At 43.3% G+C, this 15,530-nt stretch overlaps 3 protein-coding genes across 3 annotated transcripts in view; 2 read left to right on the forward strand and 1 right to left on the reverse strand.

Moving 5' to 3' along the window:
• The window catches only part of LOC126562905 (MIT domain-containing protein 1), a 458,992-nt gene that overhangs the window by 192,609 nt on the left and 250,853 nt on the right, over nucleotides 1–15,530 (forward strand). The gene's annotated exons all lie outside the window — the stretch shown is intronic.
• LOC126562286 (probable lysine-specific demethylase 4A) lies at nucleotides 1,108–2,694 on the forward strand. Its single transcript, XM_050218747.1, has 3 exons — nucleotides 1,108–1,335; nucleotides 1,410–2,362; nucleotides 2,446–2,694. The coding sequence occupies exons 1-3, from the start codon at nucleotides 1,222–1,224 to the stop codon at nucleotides 2,690–2,692; spliced, it is 1,314 nt and encodes a 437-aa protein (XP_050074704.1). The 5' UTR covers nucleotides 1,108–1,221; the 3' UTR covers nucleotides 2,693–2,694.
• On the reverse strand, nucleotides 5,712–6,339 carry LOC126563149 (uncharacterized). Its single transcript, XM_050219774.1, has 2 exons — nucleotides 5,892–6,339; nucleotides 5,712–5,799 (listed from the first exon to the last, which is right to left on the reverse strand). The coding sequence occupies exons 1-2, from the start codon at nucleotides 6,337–6,339 to the stop codon at nucleotides 5,729–5,731; spliced, it is 519 nt and encodes a 172-aa protein (XP_050075731.1). The 3' UTR covers nucleotides 5,712–5,728.

Consider the following 15,530-nt stretch of genomic DNA (forward strand, 5'->3'; position numbering starts at 1 on the left):
GCCGATGGCAGCATTGCTCAATCAAAGTGTATCTCACATTTGCGCGCGCAAGTGTCGCGCACCGACCGAACCGTCGAAAGTGGCAAGAATGCGACGCATGTTCGGTAACACCAATGGATCGTAAAAAAATGGGATTATAATAATAAAAGTTAATGATGTTTTTCATACCCGCTTCGTGGGGTAGGACCCGTGTTTATGAAACTTTGCCTGACATTCTTGATGTCAACGAACGCAAGCGTGCTGCTCATCCGTGAGATGTACGCAGTTGCACTTGCATTATTGCTCATTAGAAAAAATGCTTTCATATCTTTTGGATGTAATCATCGGCCGTGCCGGTTACAATTTGGTGCTGAAAATAGCACAGAGCGTAGCCGTGGTTTCTTCTCCAACCCGTACCGAAAGACGAGGGGATTGCATCAATTACGTTATTCTTAAAAAGGGAAAAAAGATGATATCTGAAATTATTTGTTGAAAACCCGTTAGGCTTTGAGATGTTGGTTTGATTGCTATTAGAATTATGTTGATTTTTCCGATGTATGTGTTTCAAATAATTTTGTATAGCGTTGTATTGTCATAGAGCATCGCATGTTTGGAAAAGTGTGAGAAAATAACGGTTTTTTAATAACAATTTGAATATTCGTACCATTTTTTCCCACTGTGCTGAGGGTGCTTTGAAAAAGTTTTCGCATTCTGTTTTAAATCAAACAAATTCGCAGTATTTTCACTTCTATCATCCATGTAACTTTAAATATGAGTTGTAAAAGATTAAAATGTTATAAAATTCTATGCAAATCTTCTCCACAATGGAAGAAAACTCATTGCAAAGTCTCAAACCGCACTCCATAAACGTTTCCACGCTGTCAAGCCTAAGCCGCGACTACACGGCTACCAGCAATGAAACTATTTTGACAGCTGCAACGCAAAAGGAAAACAAATCGTTCACCAAGTTCTGCAAAATAGGGCATACACAGTTTCGAGCCAAATAAGTTTTAAAAGTGCGAAAACCTTTGTTTAAAACAGATGCTTACTATTTACAGATAATGTATGCGCAAGTGTGCACGCTTGCAAACATCCAGCTACAGTCCAGGGGAGGCGTTTAAACAGTTTCGCCGTAAAAATTCCTCCTGCAAGAAGAGGAAGAAACAACAAACCTAAACAGTGGGTTGTGTGGTTAAATACGCTATTCTCCGGAGATGCAGTAGAAAGCGAACGGTTGCAAATATGAGCATACCGAGAATAATGGTCTTCCGGCCAACCTGGGAAGAGTTCCAGGACTTTCCGGCCTACATTGACTACATGGAATCGAAGGGCGCCCACAAGGCTGGTCTGGTGAAGGTGGGCTCGTTGTTTACACTGTGTTTGCCGCACGAAACAGCTTTTATTTATGATGATGCTTCTATCTGCTGCAGGTTGTGCCGCCTCCGGAGTGGATTCCACGCAAGCAAGGATACGATATAAAAGATATCAATGTGAACATTCGTACACCCATCTCGCAGGTTGTGTCGGGTAGGCAGGGTCTGTATCAGCAGCTAAACATCCAGAAGCGTGCGATGACGGTACAGGAGTTTTACGAGAAAACGCAGGAAGAGCGTCACGCAACACCGAAACACTTTGACTATGCGGATATTGAGAAGAAATTTTGGAAAAACATAACGTACGTCGCACCCATATACGCTGCAGACGTCCCGGGCAGCTTGACCGATCCGGACGTGAAGGTGTGGAACATTAACTGTCTCGGAACCATACTGGACTACGTTAATGCGGATTACAACATTTCGATCGCGGGTGTAAACACGGCCTATCTGTACTTTGGCATGTGGAAAACCACGTTCGCCTGGCACACCGAGGATATGGATCTGTACTCGATAAATTATCTACACTTTGGGGCACCCAAGACGTGGTACGCGATTCCACCCGAACATGGTCGCAAACTGGAGAAGCTGGCAGAACGTATGTTTCCGGCAAACTATCAGGAGTGTAAAGCGTTCCTGCGCCACAAGATGACGCTGATTAGTACGCAGGTGTTGAAAGCGTACGGGATACCGTTTAACAAGATTACCCAGGAACCGGGCGAAATCATGATTACCTTTCCGTACGGGTATCATGCCGGGTTTAACCATGGGTTTAACTGTGCGGAATCGACCAATTTTGCCACCGAACGATGGATTGAGTATGGGAAGCGGGCGTCGGTGTGTAACTGTCGGCCCGATATGGTAAAAATTTCGATGGAAACGTTTGTACGTCGGTTCCAGCCGGATGTTTACGAGCAATGGTTGCGGGGAGAGGAATATGGGTACCATCCGGAGGATCCGAACACCTTGTGCCTGGCGCCGAAACCGATGTTGCCGAAAAACTTTAAAAGGTAAGGACAATGTTCGAATGACACAGCTTTTCTCGATCGATACCAAACACATTCATCATATGTTCTTTCCACGAATACATCAGATCTACCGATACGACCGTTCCACAGAAGCGTGGATGTGCGCCACTGAAAATGGAAAAGAAAAAGGTAGCGAAAAAGACGAGTGAAAAGGCGAAGGATAGACTGAAATCCGTGTGGAGCAAGCTGGAGGGCAGGGAGTGCGGTGTCGCGACCGATCTGCTTATCGATGGACCAGTGAAAAGTGGCGCCAAACTGACTGATCGCTTCCACACGCGTACCATCGATCTGATCACCGATAATGCCGTCTAAAGATCGAGGGATGGAACAGTTTATTGGCACTAATTTTTCTAGCCGGCAGTTGCGCAATGTTGCGTAATGTTAGTTTTGTGCTAAACAGCAAGAAGGTGGCCGGAAGAAATAGTGGCCGGAAGCAAAATCCGTGCAATGAAGCTCCCTTCAAGAGCAAGTGCTGCACATACCGTTGCTGCTGTGTGCAATTAATCGATAGTTAGGTCAATTTTGCGTTACAAGTATTCGTATTTGATATGGCCCGGTTGAACAGTATCGTGGCCCGGCATGGTGGCACGACTTATTCACACAAAACACCTGGTCTCAGTGGTCAGGATCGTATGCGCAGGACTGACTATTCAGCTAATGGGTAATTCAAGTCATAGGTAGTGTAGTAAGCTATGCGTAAGGCATGGCATACTTAGGTCAGCAACGGTTGGCAAGCTGAGCAGAGTAGCAAAAGATGAGATAATTGAATTTTTCTTTTTTTTCAAGCGTTCTTTACAGTCCCTCTAGTTAAAACAGATCTCACAACAGATCCATCCGATCCGAACCTGTCGGATCGCGCGTTGAACGAACGTTATCGGAGTGTTGGTGTGATTATTTGTGTGTATTTTGCCTGATTGTGTTTAACTGCACTCGAACCTCTACTCCGATTCAGCAATCAAAATCGTGACCAATGGCCGTCAGCGGCAACTGTTTGCAATACCATAACCTCCAGAATTGCTGCAATGTAAGGTGCAGCTGCCCAATAACGGTGAGAATGAAAACAAACACAAAACTACAATAGATAAAAAGAAATAAACAAAACATATTGAGCTACCAAAGTGCGGACGGTACGCGTTGATGGGAAGGTAATCTATTTAATAAGTATTTAAGGACGATTTGTTTGAGCTTAAGTAGACATATACTCATTGGCGCACGCGCACTGTGCCGGGTTCATACGCGAAGCCTTGGGACACGTGGTGAAGAGAGAAGCAAAAAAAAAACCCTCAAACGTGACACGAAAAGCGCCTAGCAATAAATAATAATCTTTTATGTTCTACAAAACAAGGGTTGTTGGGCTTTTTTTTTCGCGCCAGGTGGTGACATCAATATCCGTACTGGTGTTGCATAACAACTGCAGCGTCGATCCGGTCGATGGTCGAGAGTTTCGAATCCCACGCACGATTGACTATCCAGCTTCATGTCAGCCATCTTCAAATTCGATGAATATACTCGTATATATGAAATGACCCCCTGTATGTGTTATTTTTTCACTCACTCAGTGGTTTTTCTTTTCTCAACAAGTACACTAAATGCCCAATCGAACGCTCGAATGAAAACCCAACCGTTTGTTCGTTTGGGAAGACCAAAACAATTGCTTCAAATCGACGAACGTAGTATCGCGTATGGTACCAGTTCGGAAAAAATTGGATAATATAATTAGTAGCAATATTAATTACAACTACCGCACATCTATATACAAACACATATAGTACATTCACATACACACAAACACGCTTAAACAGGTGTTGTCTCATTTAAATTTTAGAGTGTTTTCTTTGCGATTATTCATTACATTAGCCGATAGGATGGGTTCATATAAATACCATGAGGATGTACGTCATGTTAATTGTTAATGTTTTGTTTGTTTTTCAGTTAATTCCTGCCTTGGTTCGCATCATTTGTTCACCAATGTGTTACTAGGTTTGCAATATAGTGTCGTAAAATGGCGAAACAGGCACGGGACACGGGGCAAATGAAAAAGACTTTTCAGACAGAGCCTTTGGACGCGTGTTCGGAACTTGATAGCAGCAATCTATGTATGTGTATGCAGGATTTCTTTTCACCAAGTCTTATTGAGTGTTTTCCATCGTTACATGGTTTCGTTTTCTAGCCGTAACTTAGCGTATAAATGAAGTAACGTTACGAACGTACAAAGTATGGGAGCATTAACAATAATACATAAAATTAAAGCTAATAATACGAATCGTTTGCTATCCGGTTTTGGTTTCGTACTCGCGCTGACAAGGGAAGGGAAATAAGGGGAAATTAAAGTTTAAAACCTTAACGTGAGCTCGAGTTTGATGAATGGTTCGCGATGGCTCATGGAATCGAAATTGGCACTACCCCTAAAGCTAAATCATATTTAAGTGAGACCGTTTTTCTTTTTGTTTTGTTTTGTTTTTTTGTAATAAAATTTTTAAATGAAAATGCGTTGGACAAACGTTTCAACAAAAGCCAACAAAAAAAAAAAATTGCTAAATACTTGTTCATGTTCCTGGTAAATCGTGCTGCTTTTTTTTAGCGAGCTTCGTTCTTTTTTTTTTGTTTTTTTGGGATGGATTTTCTCTTTTTCTTTTGCGATCCTAATCCTTCCCCACACACGTTGTGCAGGGTGTAGTATCTAATACATTCGGGCGCTGGTTCCCTAAGTTCCTGTTTCCAGCCACCTCAGTTAATCAGTTGCGCAATGCAATAGATAAATTTAAGTAACATTTCAATAGTACGTTCAATCAATAATTTAAGTGTTCATAAATAAGTGTAATGGTTTTGTCGCCATTTTTTTTTAGTATTTTAATTTTGTCTTTCTCCTCCTGTTAGGAGCCGTTTTGTTTGTAAGTAGTTTGTTTGGAAAGGGTACAGATTTTCCTACTTGATCAACTTTTGTTCACTTATAATAATGTTAGCTGGTAAATACCGTTGCTGCTGCTGTTTCTGCTGGTGGAGCTGCTGCTGTAGTGGGTTGTACTGGGTGAATAATTTTGTGCGTCATGTCTTAGCTTCTATCACCATATTGGAAGTGGGTTTCCAACGCTCTTTCTCTCCATATCTCTCTCTCTCTCTCTTCAATCATCTGATATCCTTCAATGTGACACTGGACCATTAGTATCCTTCAGTACTGGGGCGCTTTGTGTTGTGTCAGTTGTTTCGTTGTACATTAATTGTCCTTGTTTGAAAACGCTGCCTGTACCGTTTAGTTCCAGCTAAAGGATGGAGAAATTAGGGGAAAACGAAAAGAATTAAATAACTTCAAAAATATACGATCGCAATATCCTTTCAAGCTGGTGATACTTACAATTGAGGAAATCGTTGATTGCGTTTACGACCCATGTTGCAAAGCTTAAAGTGACACAAGGACATGTCTGTGGAGCAAACCAAATGAAAACAAAATGTATTAATATTTATTCAAATAAGTTCCACCTGTTAAAACCTTTTCCCGTCAGCGATTACTTACAGTGATTATTTTTCTTATCATTTTTGCTCTTCTGGTGCGGAATTTCCTTCTGTACCGATTCCGTTTGGGTGACCATTTCATGCCCGAACCCGTTCAAATTGCGCCCGGAAACTCCCGCACCTTCTGTCTCCGACCGACCGTACTCCTGTGGCAGCTCGTCCAGCAGCGAACCAGTATCGTCCAGCAGCGAGTTGCGTGTGTCAAGTGCCAACTGTTGCTGTTCCCGTTGCGCCTGAAGGTATGCTTCTTCGCGCTGTTGCCGTTCCGCCTGCACCGATAGGTACTGCAGGAAGCGAATCTCTTGGTTGTGCAGACGCTGGAACTCCTCCGCTAGCTCGCTATAGATTTCGGCCGGTGCTTCCGGTTCCGTTGGCCGGGCGAGTGCAGTGTACGGGCCGGTAATGGCCGCCACCGCCACCAACACTATCAACGTCCAATGGGTAATCATGATGGCCTCGTGCCGTTGAATCCGGTCGCGTCTGTCCAAAGGGAAGAATAGCAAAACAAAATGCTGACCTTTTAGAATAAATAAGTTTAAAATTTGTACTGTAGTCAGTTGGCAAACAAAATGTTTGCGCATGGACAATAATTTTTCAACTAGAGTTCATGGGGAGGTCGATGGAGCCTATTTCCGTCGATTGGGCGCCAACCTCCCCCTCGGGCGTACTTCAATTAACGATCGATGTTTGCCTTTGTGCTGTAAACCCCAACGCAAGTTTTGGGGAGTTTTTGATTCCCCAATTTGACTACAAATTTAAACAACTAATGCATAAAGAGGTTTATTTTTCTAGAATACTATTCACTCTTCGTTTCTTCGCCATCTATTAAAATTTGTTTAAGCCTAACTTCATCCACACTTTACCTTTACGATCGAAACACTTCACATAAACCACTCGTTTTGCACAGTTGCATTTGCTCCTCGTACTTCGTGGTTAGTTTTGGCGTAAGTTTGTTTGAAGTTCGTTTTAGAAACTCACGTTGCATAACCGCGTGCGGCACGGGATGCACTGTACGGGATGCAGTTTTGGTATACAACGGAAACAACCCCGGACACGCTTATATAAATGCATCCATTTTACAATGGTTGACCTTGCACATTCAAGGTTCGGCCGGCAGCACTAGCCACTGTGCCGACAGGTGCAAGATTCAATGGCAAAAACTTTTTCCTCGTAGGTGGTGTAAAATCACGTTAAAGAACGGTGTGCCAGGTTTGCATTTACGCAAACGCTTTAGTATGTAAGTACACTTAAGTATGAAGCTTTAAAGCTTTAAATCAGTATTGTAAAAAGCAGGATTTTTTCATTTAAAAAGCAAGAGTTTCAAAGTAATTGTTTCACTGTTACAATAACTTACAAGTAGGTAAATTAAGTGAAAAATCAAATGACTAAAACGAGTAACAAAACTTGCACACAGCTCAACTAGCCAATCAGTGCTCTCAACGTACCATTCCACCCAACAATAAGCTCCCACCATTCGGCATGTTCGCAGCAAAGCCGGCCAGTAGTGAGTGGTATTATCGCGTGCGTTTAAACAATTTTTTTTCGTCGTTGTCTTTATGCCAACTGTGGTTGGTTTTTGCTCCTTCCCCTACGTTGCTAGTTACCATAGCGTTTTGCTAAAACCACGCCTGCTTTGCTGGTAGGTGCGTATTTGCGGATGCGATCATTCACAGCCGCCCACTGTAGTCGATGCTACTTATGCTCCACACGGTGGTTGGTAATTATGGTCAGGTGGGGAAGGAATTGTGTCTTGTCCGCTTTATCCAAGCGACAGAAAGGATGAACTTTTCAAAGTTACTATTAATCAAGGTGACAAACGATAAATTGTGCATCATTACTGAAGAGATAAGCGAAAAAGGAGCATTATAATATTTAGGTAATTTAAAAAAAAGTAAGATTAATTATAAACTCGAAATAAGGGCAAAGAACTGATCAATTCAAGCCACAGTTAATTATTCAATAATAATTTTCTGTAAGTGATTTTTTACTACTTTATTTGCTTTGGTATTTTGTAGAAAAACTTGTATTTTTTAAATCCTTTTACAATAAAATAACTGATCCTAGAGTGAGCGAAGGAAAGCCATAGAACCGTATCGATTGAAAAATGAATAATCTCATCCGAAGACTGATTCTTCTTATAGCATTAATTATTTATGTGGATGCTTCGTGCTTGCTCGCAGACAGCCAACCTGCCATGCCATCAACAGTTAAGCTGCATTAATGCACGGGATAAATGTAACTGTAGGCTTATGTTTGCTTCTTAAGGGCGTAGGAATTAATCGAAAAGCTAGAAGGGAAAGCCAAAAAATATCAGCAAGCCTACCTCCATTAACCTATGCACATTATTCCGTTTCATTGTTCTTTGGAAATCATAACATTTACATACTGCGTTAAGATATCGTGTAACAGCGTATGACTGCGTGACTGGTCGGCCACTTGGCTCTCGAAAAAGCATGTCAGAACTTTAAAGAGAGTTCATTATTTTCTTCTCATATTCTTCTAATCGTTAGTAGCATATGTTATGCATCGAAGCTTTTACAACGCAAGATTAACGAGGATTGAGCAAATGCTTATGCTTGTGACTTGCGGCTCGCGTATAGCATCTATAAACGCGAGTATCCATCCATTCTCGGTTACCACCCATCCGTTCTGTTCTCCCTTTAATGTGTGACGTGTGTGCCAGTCGAAAAAGTGGTTCTTCAAGCGCATCTCTGCCAAGGTTGCGATTAATCGAAGATATATTCTTCTTTAAACGAAGTATTTTCGTCCACCAGGAGATTATATCGCGTTGGCAGATGACGTGATCTTGCCCTGGCCAGTATAGTTCGTTTCTCGCTGCTTAGAGGAAGCCATACAGATAGCTCTATATGACGCTATAGAGCGAGCGACAGATAACCCATTCGTCCTACTGCTTGACGCCAGCAAAATCGCTACAAAGCCTCCATCAATCCGGACGGATTGACTGCGTTTAAGATTTCAAATTGATTCTTCAATACAAAAACCTCCGCACACACGCACATAAAGATAGCTCGAAGGGATCCGTGGGTAGCAAAAGCGGACCGAACATGACGCTATATCTAACTCATCATCCAACACGTCCTTCAACAGCGAGCTTGGCCCTGGAAAACAATGCCACGCGCATTCGCTTCAATCAAAACAATCCGTTAACAAAACTGCTCGAACACTGCTCGATTTTTGGGACCGTTTGTTTTGTGGCCATATTCCAAGAAAAGTGAAACAGATTCTTGCCAGCTACGCTTGCATCGGGACACGTGCTGCATTGGGGAGGGAAAGGGTGGCGAACATAATTTATGCTAACCATTTCACACACAATATAACGTGTGTTTTGGTTCTAAGCTGCTGATTATGCAGTTTGCTGAATGACGGCAATAATTCGAACGAAGGGGGGGGGGGGGGGGGGGTGCAAAAATAGGAAAGCCATTTTTTGTGTATGTTATTTTTTCCACTTTTTCCTCCCTCCGCCCGCAGAACAGATGAAGCGGTTCACATGGCACTGTAAGCTGAAACCAGCAATAATCGAGTAGGAGGTAGCATGGCCACGAGCCATTGCGAAAAACAGCAACATAGAAAGCACAACACAATGGAGTAGTTCAAATTCGGATTCTTGGCGGGTCGCGTTGGCGTCACGGAATTATGTGCTTTCCTGTTCTGTGTCGGTAGGCAAGTTTTTCGTTTTACGTCCGATTCTTCACTTTACGCCATCTTTTACTGGGTCTGGGTGGAAATGGATTGGGCGAAGAAACAAAAAAAAAAATCCATCCATCCAAGCATCCATTGCAACCACCATCCACAGCATTCAACCGGATGCTGCTGAATCGGCTACAGCAGGTAAAGGGAGCCAGCAACAGGTGGGCCTATTGGGGTCCAACTCCTGCTTCCCGATTCCTATTTTCTGACGATGATGGAATACCTTTCCCCTACCCTTCAAACACGGCCATGGGCACCATGGCCATGTGCCGTGTTATTAAAACCCGTTGATCCGTGAAACCGTCGATGAATTTGCATTCATCCCGGTAACACTCAGCATGCGAACACTGGCAAAAACAGGAAAACGCCACTCTAATGCTCGGTTTTTTTTTTTCAAGGTATCAGTTGTTTTTGTTACCGTGCTGTGTATTTTTTTTTTCGCGTTGCTTTTGCTTTTCCATCATTTATTTTTCGAGTCATCAAAATCGTCAAATCACCACGGGCTAGAAAAGCGACAAGCTTTAATTATGGATTTCCACGAATACCAACAAAATATGACTCACAAGCGAGATGATGCTTCGAGCTTCATCGAACCACAAACGCACAGGGCAGCGCGTGCCCTTAACGATTAACAACAATTTTAAAATAAAACGAAGCGAAACAAAACACACTAGCGATTAGGAAAATATTCACCTTTTAGTTTTTTTCCTTGCGTGGGTTGGGAAATACGTGTCCCCGCGGGTTAAGGGGCTGCCCGGGAAATTTGAATTTGGACGTCACTACACACCGGTCAGTTTGAAGACGATTTGAGACGCACACACTTTAAATCCTGTTTCACGATGACAGTTGGTCCGTTGGTGCTTAGCAACTGAACTGACTTGCTTCGATCGATCCTTCTCTGCTGCACTGGTTTTTTCTCCCCTTTTCCGAAGAAATTTTATAGTTTTAATTCTGGTTTCTGTTCACTATTTTCACTCTTCTGTTTCTCATAAAATGCGCTTGCAATTTTGCATCACTTTTAACAGCACAATTGTAGCAATTAATTAAATGCTTCTCACTATCCTTTGCCAAGCACTGGTGCCGCTTTCCAGTGTCACATTCGATTGATTACTAGCGAATATTTGCTAGTAGAAAGCACTACAGCAAAAGAGGTTCACACTGTTTCGAACTAATCTACCACACACGGGTGTCGGGTTGCTGGCCGTCGGGCTTCGTGCGTTGCTTATCGTTGCGTAGCAAAGCGCTAAACTGATGCTGGCTGCAGCGCAACCACTTCTTTATATAGAGTTACACGAACGGGCTGCCCCGAGCACGATCGCGCGTATTCGGTGTCCACTCTTCGCCACCGCCCTTGTGCATCCCCGTTTCCCCTCTCCGTTGCCTTCTTCACAAGCAAGCAGTTGCCGCCGCTATCATCCCTTTTGGCTTCGTGGCTTCGTTGGCAGCATCGGGCGGACGGGCGCTATCTCTGACTCGTGGTGCGCGACAGTGTGTGTTTTTTGCTGTCCTGCTCAAACCTTCCCTTTCGGTGCCCATGTCTTTTGCACCCGCTCTGCCCTTTTCCCTTTGCTCACGCTTGTGGCTGAAGCTGTACTAGCCTACCTGTTGAACGTTCCGGTAGCTGGCGTACGTTTTCGGTCCGATCGAGCTTGAAAATGATGGTTTGTGTCTCTTTCCCACTATTTCGAGCTGTTCCACCGGCTACCGGCAATAGTTCTCCCTCAATAGTAAGGGGAGTGTTGAAGTAAGCGAGGACACGCTAAGCCATTTTTCGCGCTTTTTTTGTGTGTGAAAAATTAACAATTTCGCTAGACAGTACGTGGTGCGGGGTTAACATACATTAACGTTATGGGATGGGGTAGTTTTATCGTGATTTTTCCTTTCTATTCCCCATTAACGTGTTGGCGGAATGGGACAAAAGAGTGATTGCTTAGTCAGCAAAGGAACGTATTTTATGATGATTTAATGTTTTATCACTATTATGAAATACTGGCCAGAGCCATTAATTAATTAAAAAAAGCCAAATAAATTAAATACAATACAACTAGAAAGTATCGAAATGCAAGAAAATTCTTAACTGTATTTGTAAAGCTTGTATTTTTGTTGGCTTTTTGCTGAAGAACAACTCCACAAGTACGTCATTGTTTGATGATTGTTTTACTTGTACCGAGTTCGTTGATAGGAACCCGTATCCTAAGAAAAGATTTGTCATTTGTCTTTGGTTTGTGTTGCGTGTGGTACGTTTTATTTGGTTTTGTTTTTCCCTGCTGCTCGTCTATTAGTGGTTGGTCCTTGCCGGAGGCTATCGGCGTGTTGCTATTGTTGGGTAAACCGTGAATGAAGATGTTAGGGTAGAGTTTTGATGCTATTAAATTACAACTCGAGAAAAAAAACCAGATCTTAAAGCTAGCGGCTTGATGTGTGCGATTAGATGCGTAAAATTAAATTTTAATTTATCGTTATTTTTCCCCATATTGCACACGAGCGACTGGGCGCCTCCATGCAGGTGCGTAGCTACGTGCGTACTTAGTAACGCGTGGTCGCTATGATAATTGCATTAATTAAAATTCAAAATAATACTGTTTAAGCATATTTCTAGTTTTCAACAATGAATCGTTAAATAACGATTCTCCAGCAACTGTTGGAGCGTTATTTACAGAAATGCTTTTTTTTTCTTCGAAATTTATTATTTATTCTACTCAAGCAAAGCCCTCTTCGGAAGCGATAACAATTTGATGAGTCGGAAAATGTTACACCACGCGCCAACATTCGTTTAGCAAATAAAAACCATCCTCCCGGTCTTGATCGGCAACAGTTCGATCAACATCATCCGATTGCGTACCGACAACAGTACAGACCTCGAGGAGGCTCGCTTAAATGCCGTCGCACGTGAGAGACCACGAGGGATCGACGAACGTGCGTGTTTATGCGTTCGATCCGTTCGATAACCTTCGCCCAGGAAGAGGTGGCGAATGGTGCGATTGAAACATAAGCCGGAAACGTACGATCCGATTACGAGTCTTCGATTACGAGATGTAAGAAAAAAAAGTACAGAATTGAAACAATTTAATCCTTTGCTTAGTGGCTAAATGATTTGTAGATAAAGGTTTAATTATAAAATTAAAAAAAAACGAATATTAATACCTCACATCGACAAGATTGCATCAGATTGTAAATCGAAAAACTTAAAAATAACTGTGCACAGGCTGGGGAAATGTTTTTTTTTTTATTCTTCTTATCTTTTCCACAATTCTGCTCTTCTTCTTCCCGTGTGTTGTAGCATTTCATTAGCTTCGCCTTCCTCCCGAAACTTTACCACCATGTGGCAATTTGTGAAACACTTGCATCAGACAGCACAAACGGCGGAAAAAACGTGTTCGCGCACAAAAGAAAGAAGAAGCGAACAAAAACCTAATGAATGGTTCGCTTGTGCACGTCTGGACGGTTGTGTGCGTGTTGAAAGATCGCTCAAACACGATATGCTGTGCCGCGTGTGTGCGGGCTTTGGCAAGATAACATGACATCGCGATAGCATGCGCCTGGTTGCTGATTTTTTTATTACCCTCGACCAAACCCAAACACACGCACATCGGATACATGCTGTGGACAGGTTTTTTTTATGATCGATCTCCCGGCCCAATTTTTATGCTTGCCGCCAGGTGTCGTACCTGTAGCAAAGTGACGCGCAGAAACTGATCGATTGCATCATGTTGAACCACGAGGCAAAAAGGGGCCGATTGTCGAAGCGTGGCCCTCATCACTAGGGAGGTGACGGTGGGCTTAATTATACCCGGCTCAAACTGCTCGAACTTCCAAGAAAGAAAGCAAAAGAAACGTGAGCAAAGTCTCGCAACCAAACATCTAAATATTGCGACTAATAATAATATGTTTTATGTTTTTGCACGCTCGCCCTCTCTCTATCGCTCATTATGACGCGCTTTTTGTAGCGTCTTTCATCAGCCCAATGGCTTAGACCGCCCGGACCGATTGATCAGGTTTCACCATTTTTGGCGGAATTTCCATCCGGCCCAGTCGCGAGGTGATCGTCTTGAGCGCGTGATCCATTTTTGGCATCTTATTCAAACTGTGGCCCGTTGCAGGACAAGAATGAGGTGAAGGAAGCGCAATAAAACAAAACAAAAAACCACCACAAGCCAAACCAGGCCAAAAAGGCAATGACGCATGAGCGGAAGCGAATGACCTTTTGGAGGGGGGTGAACATGAAGGTTTTTTTTTTTGCGAAAAAACGATCAAGCTGGTGGAATTTTGGACATGTTTTTTTGTTGTCCTTTCCCGTCCTGTTTGGTCCCGTCCGGTGGCGATGGTACGCCGCGATCGGATATCGGTCAGGCAGTGGGAGCTCATGGGTGAGGTAAGGAAAACGGTCACATTCCGGACATTCCACGGCGACGTTACCGAACGGTCTGATTGGTCAAACCGGCCATCGGATGATCAATGATCGAGCCTCCAGTTTCTGCACGATCGATACCATACATGAGCATGAACGGTTTTTGTTATTTTCTTTACACCGATGCGCTCACCGCCGCATGAATGAACATCGGGAATCGACCTTGAAAGAAACCAAGCCTTCCAGCAATGAGTGTTTTTGCTTCGTGTGTGACGCCCTGCTTTACGGCAGCTAGTAACCACTTCTGGATGTATGTCTAACAGGTTCCAACAGTATCGAGATTAGGCAGAACATCATTTTTGGGCTGTTGTTTCTGTTCGGGCAATGGGGAATGATTGATGCCAACGATAACGATACGAGCCCTTCCCCCTACTCGTCGGCACAATGTGGGAGTTCGCAAACAGACGGGCTATTATTAGCACTCCACTGCAGTCCCTGGTAGCCATTGACCCTGTTAGATCGATTAGATGCCACGTGTTTGTGGGAGCTTTTTCGGCGGGCGCCAGTCTGGTTTGCTTGTGAACGAGGTTTGGTAGATCTTCAATCACGGGGTGCGATCGTAAGGTGAATGATTTTAGACCATCAAACGCATTCTCTTTCGTTGTATCCTCTTCTCTTTGGTTCTTTGCTTTAGATCCAACAAGAAAGGGGCAAGTTTGGACATGTTTTTACAAGAGCGAAAGGAAGTATGCACGGAATGTCCGTTAGAAGCGATGAGAACCGTCGGTGGAATGTGTCTCGTCTCTTCGAAGGGACGTTGGAATGCTTGGCAACGTTTTTGGTTCAATGTTCGGACCTCTTCGGGAGGTATATTTATGGGACAATGATCTGAGTCCTATAATTTCTATATGAAATCAAGAAGATCTTCCCGGAGATCTTCATACTTCAGATTAAACGCAGGCTCGTTGTTTAAGGAAATTTGGCGAGAGACATCAAGTACTCAGTCTCTATCGATTGGTCTAGTTCTGGATCAAAATAATAATTGACTTCTTCATACAGAACCACGAAAAATACTGGAGGAAAATTGTCACAATTGAAGTATCTTTCAGTGCTCCTTTTCATAGCGAATGAGGCAAATGAAAACTGGACGAACTACAAGTCTCACTGTAGTACAACAGTTGAAAAGTAGATTGTTTACGATGTAAGGGTTAAGCTTTCCCAAGCCTTCAATAAGCATGGCACAAACAAAACAGAATACAGGCAAAATACAAAACAGCCAAGAGCCTTACAACCATCCTGATTAACACTCTTGCACGAAATGGAACGATAGGATCCAATTTTAGCATCGATTTATTTTTAGATCGGTCCTCCTTCTTCATCGAATGTTCCGGTACCTACGAGCTGAAGGACGTTTTGTTTTGTACCAGCAAACACATTTCCGATCCGATCAGGCGCGTGCACGTTGTTAAGCAACTCCCAACACGGCAAAGGACGTCAGCCGGGTGGCTCTTGGCGTGACCTGCGCACTAGTTGCGAGATTGGTAAAATCCTGATCATCCCGATTGCCGTCAGCGGACCGGCCCG

This window comes from Anopheles maculipalpis, chromosome 3RL, assembly GCF_943734695.1.
Source record: "Anopheles maculipalpis chromosome 3RL, idAnoMacuDA_375_x, whole genome shotgun sequence".
NCBI classification, from domain to species: Eukaryota; Metazoa; Arthropoda; class Insecta; order Diptera; family Culicidae; genus Anopheles; species Anopheles maculipalpis.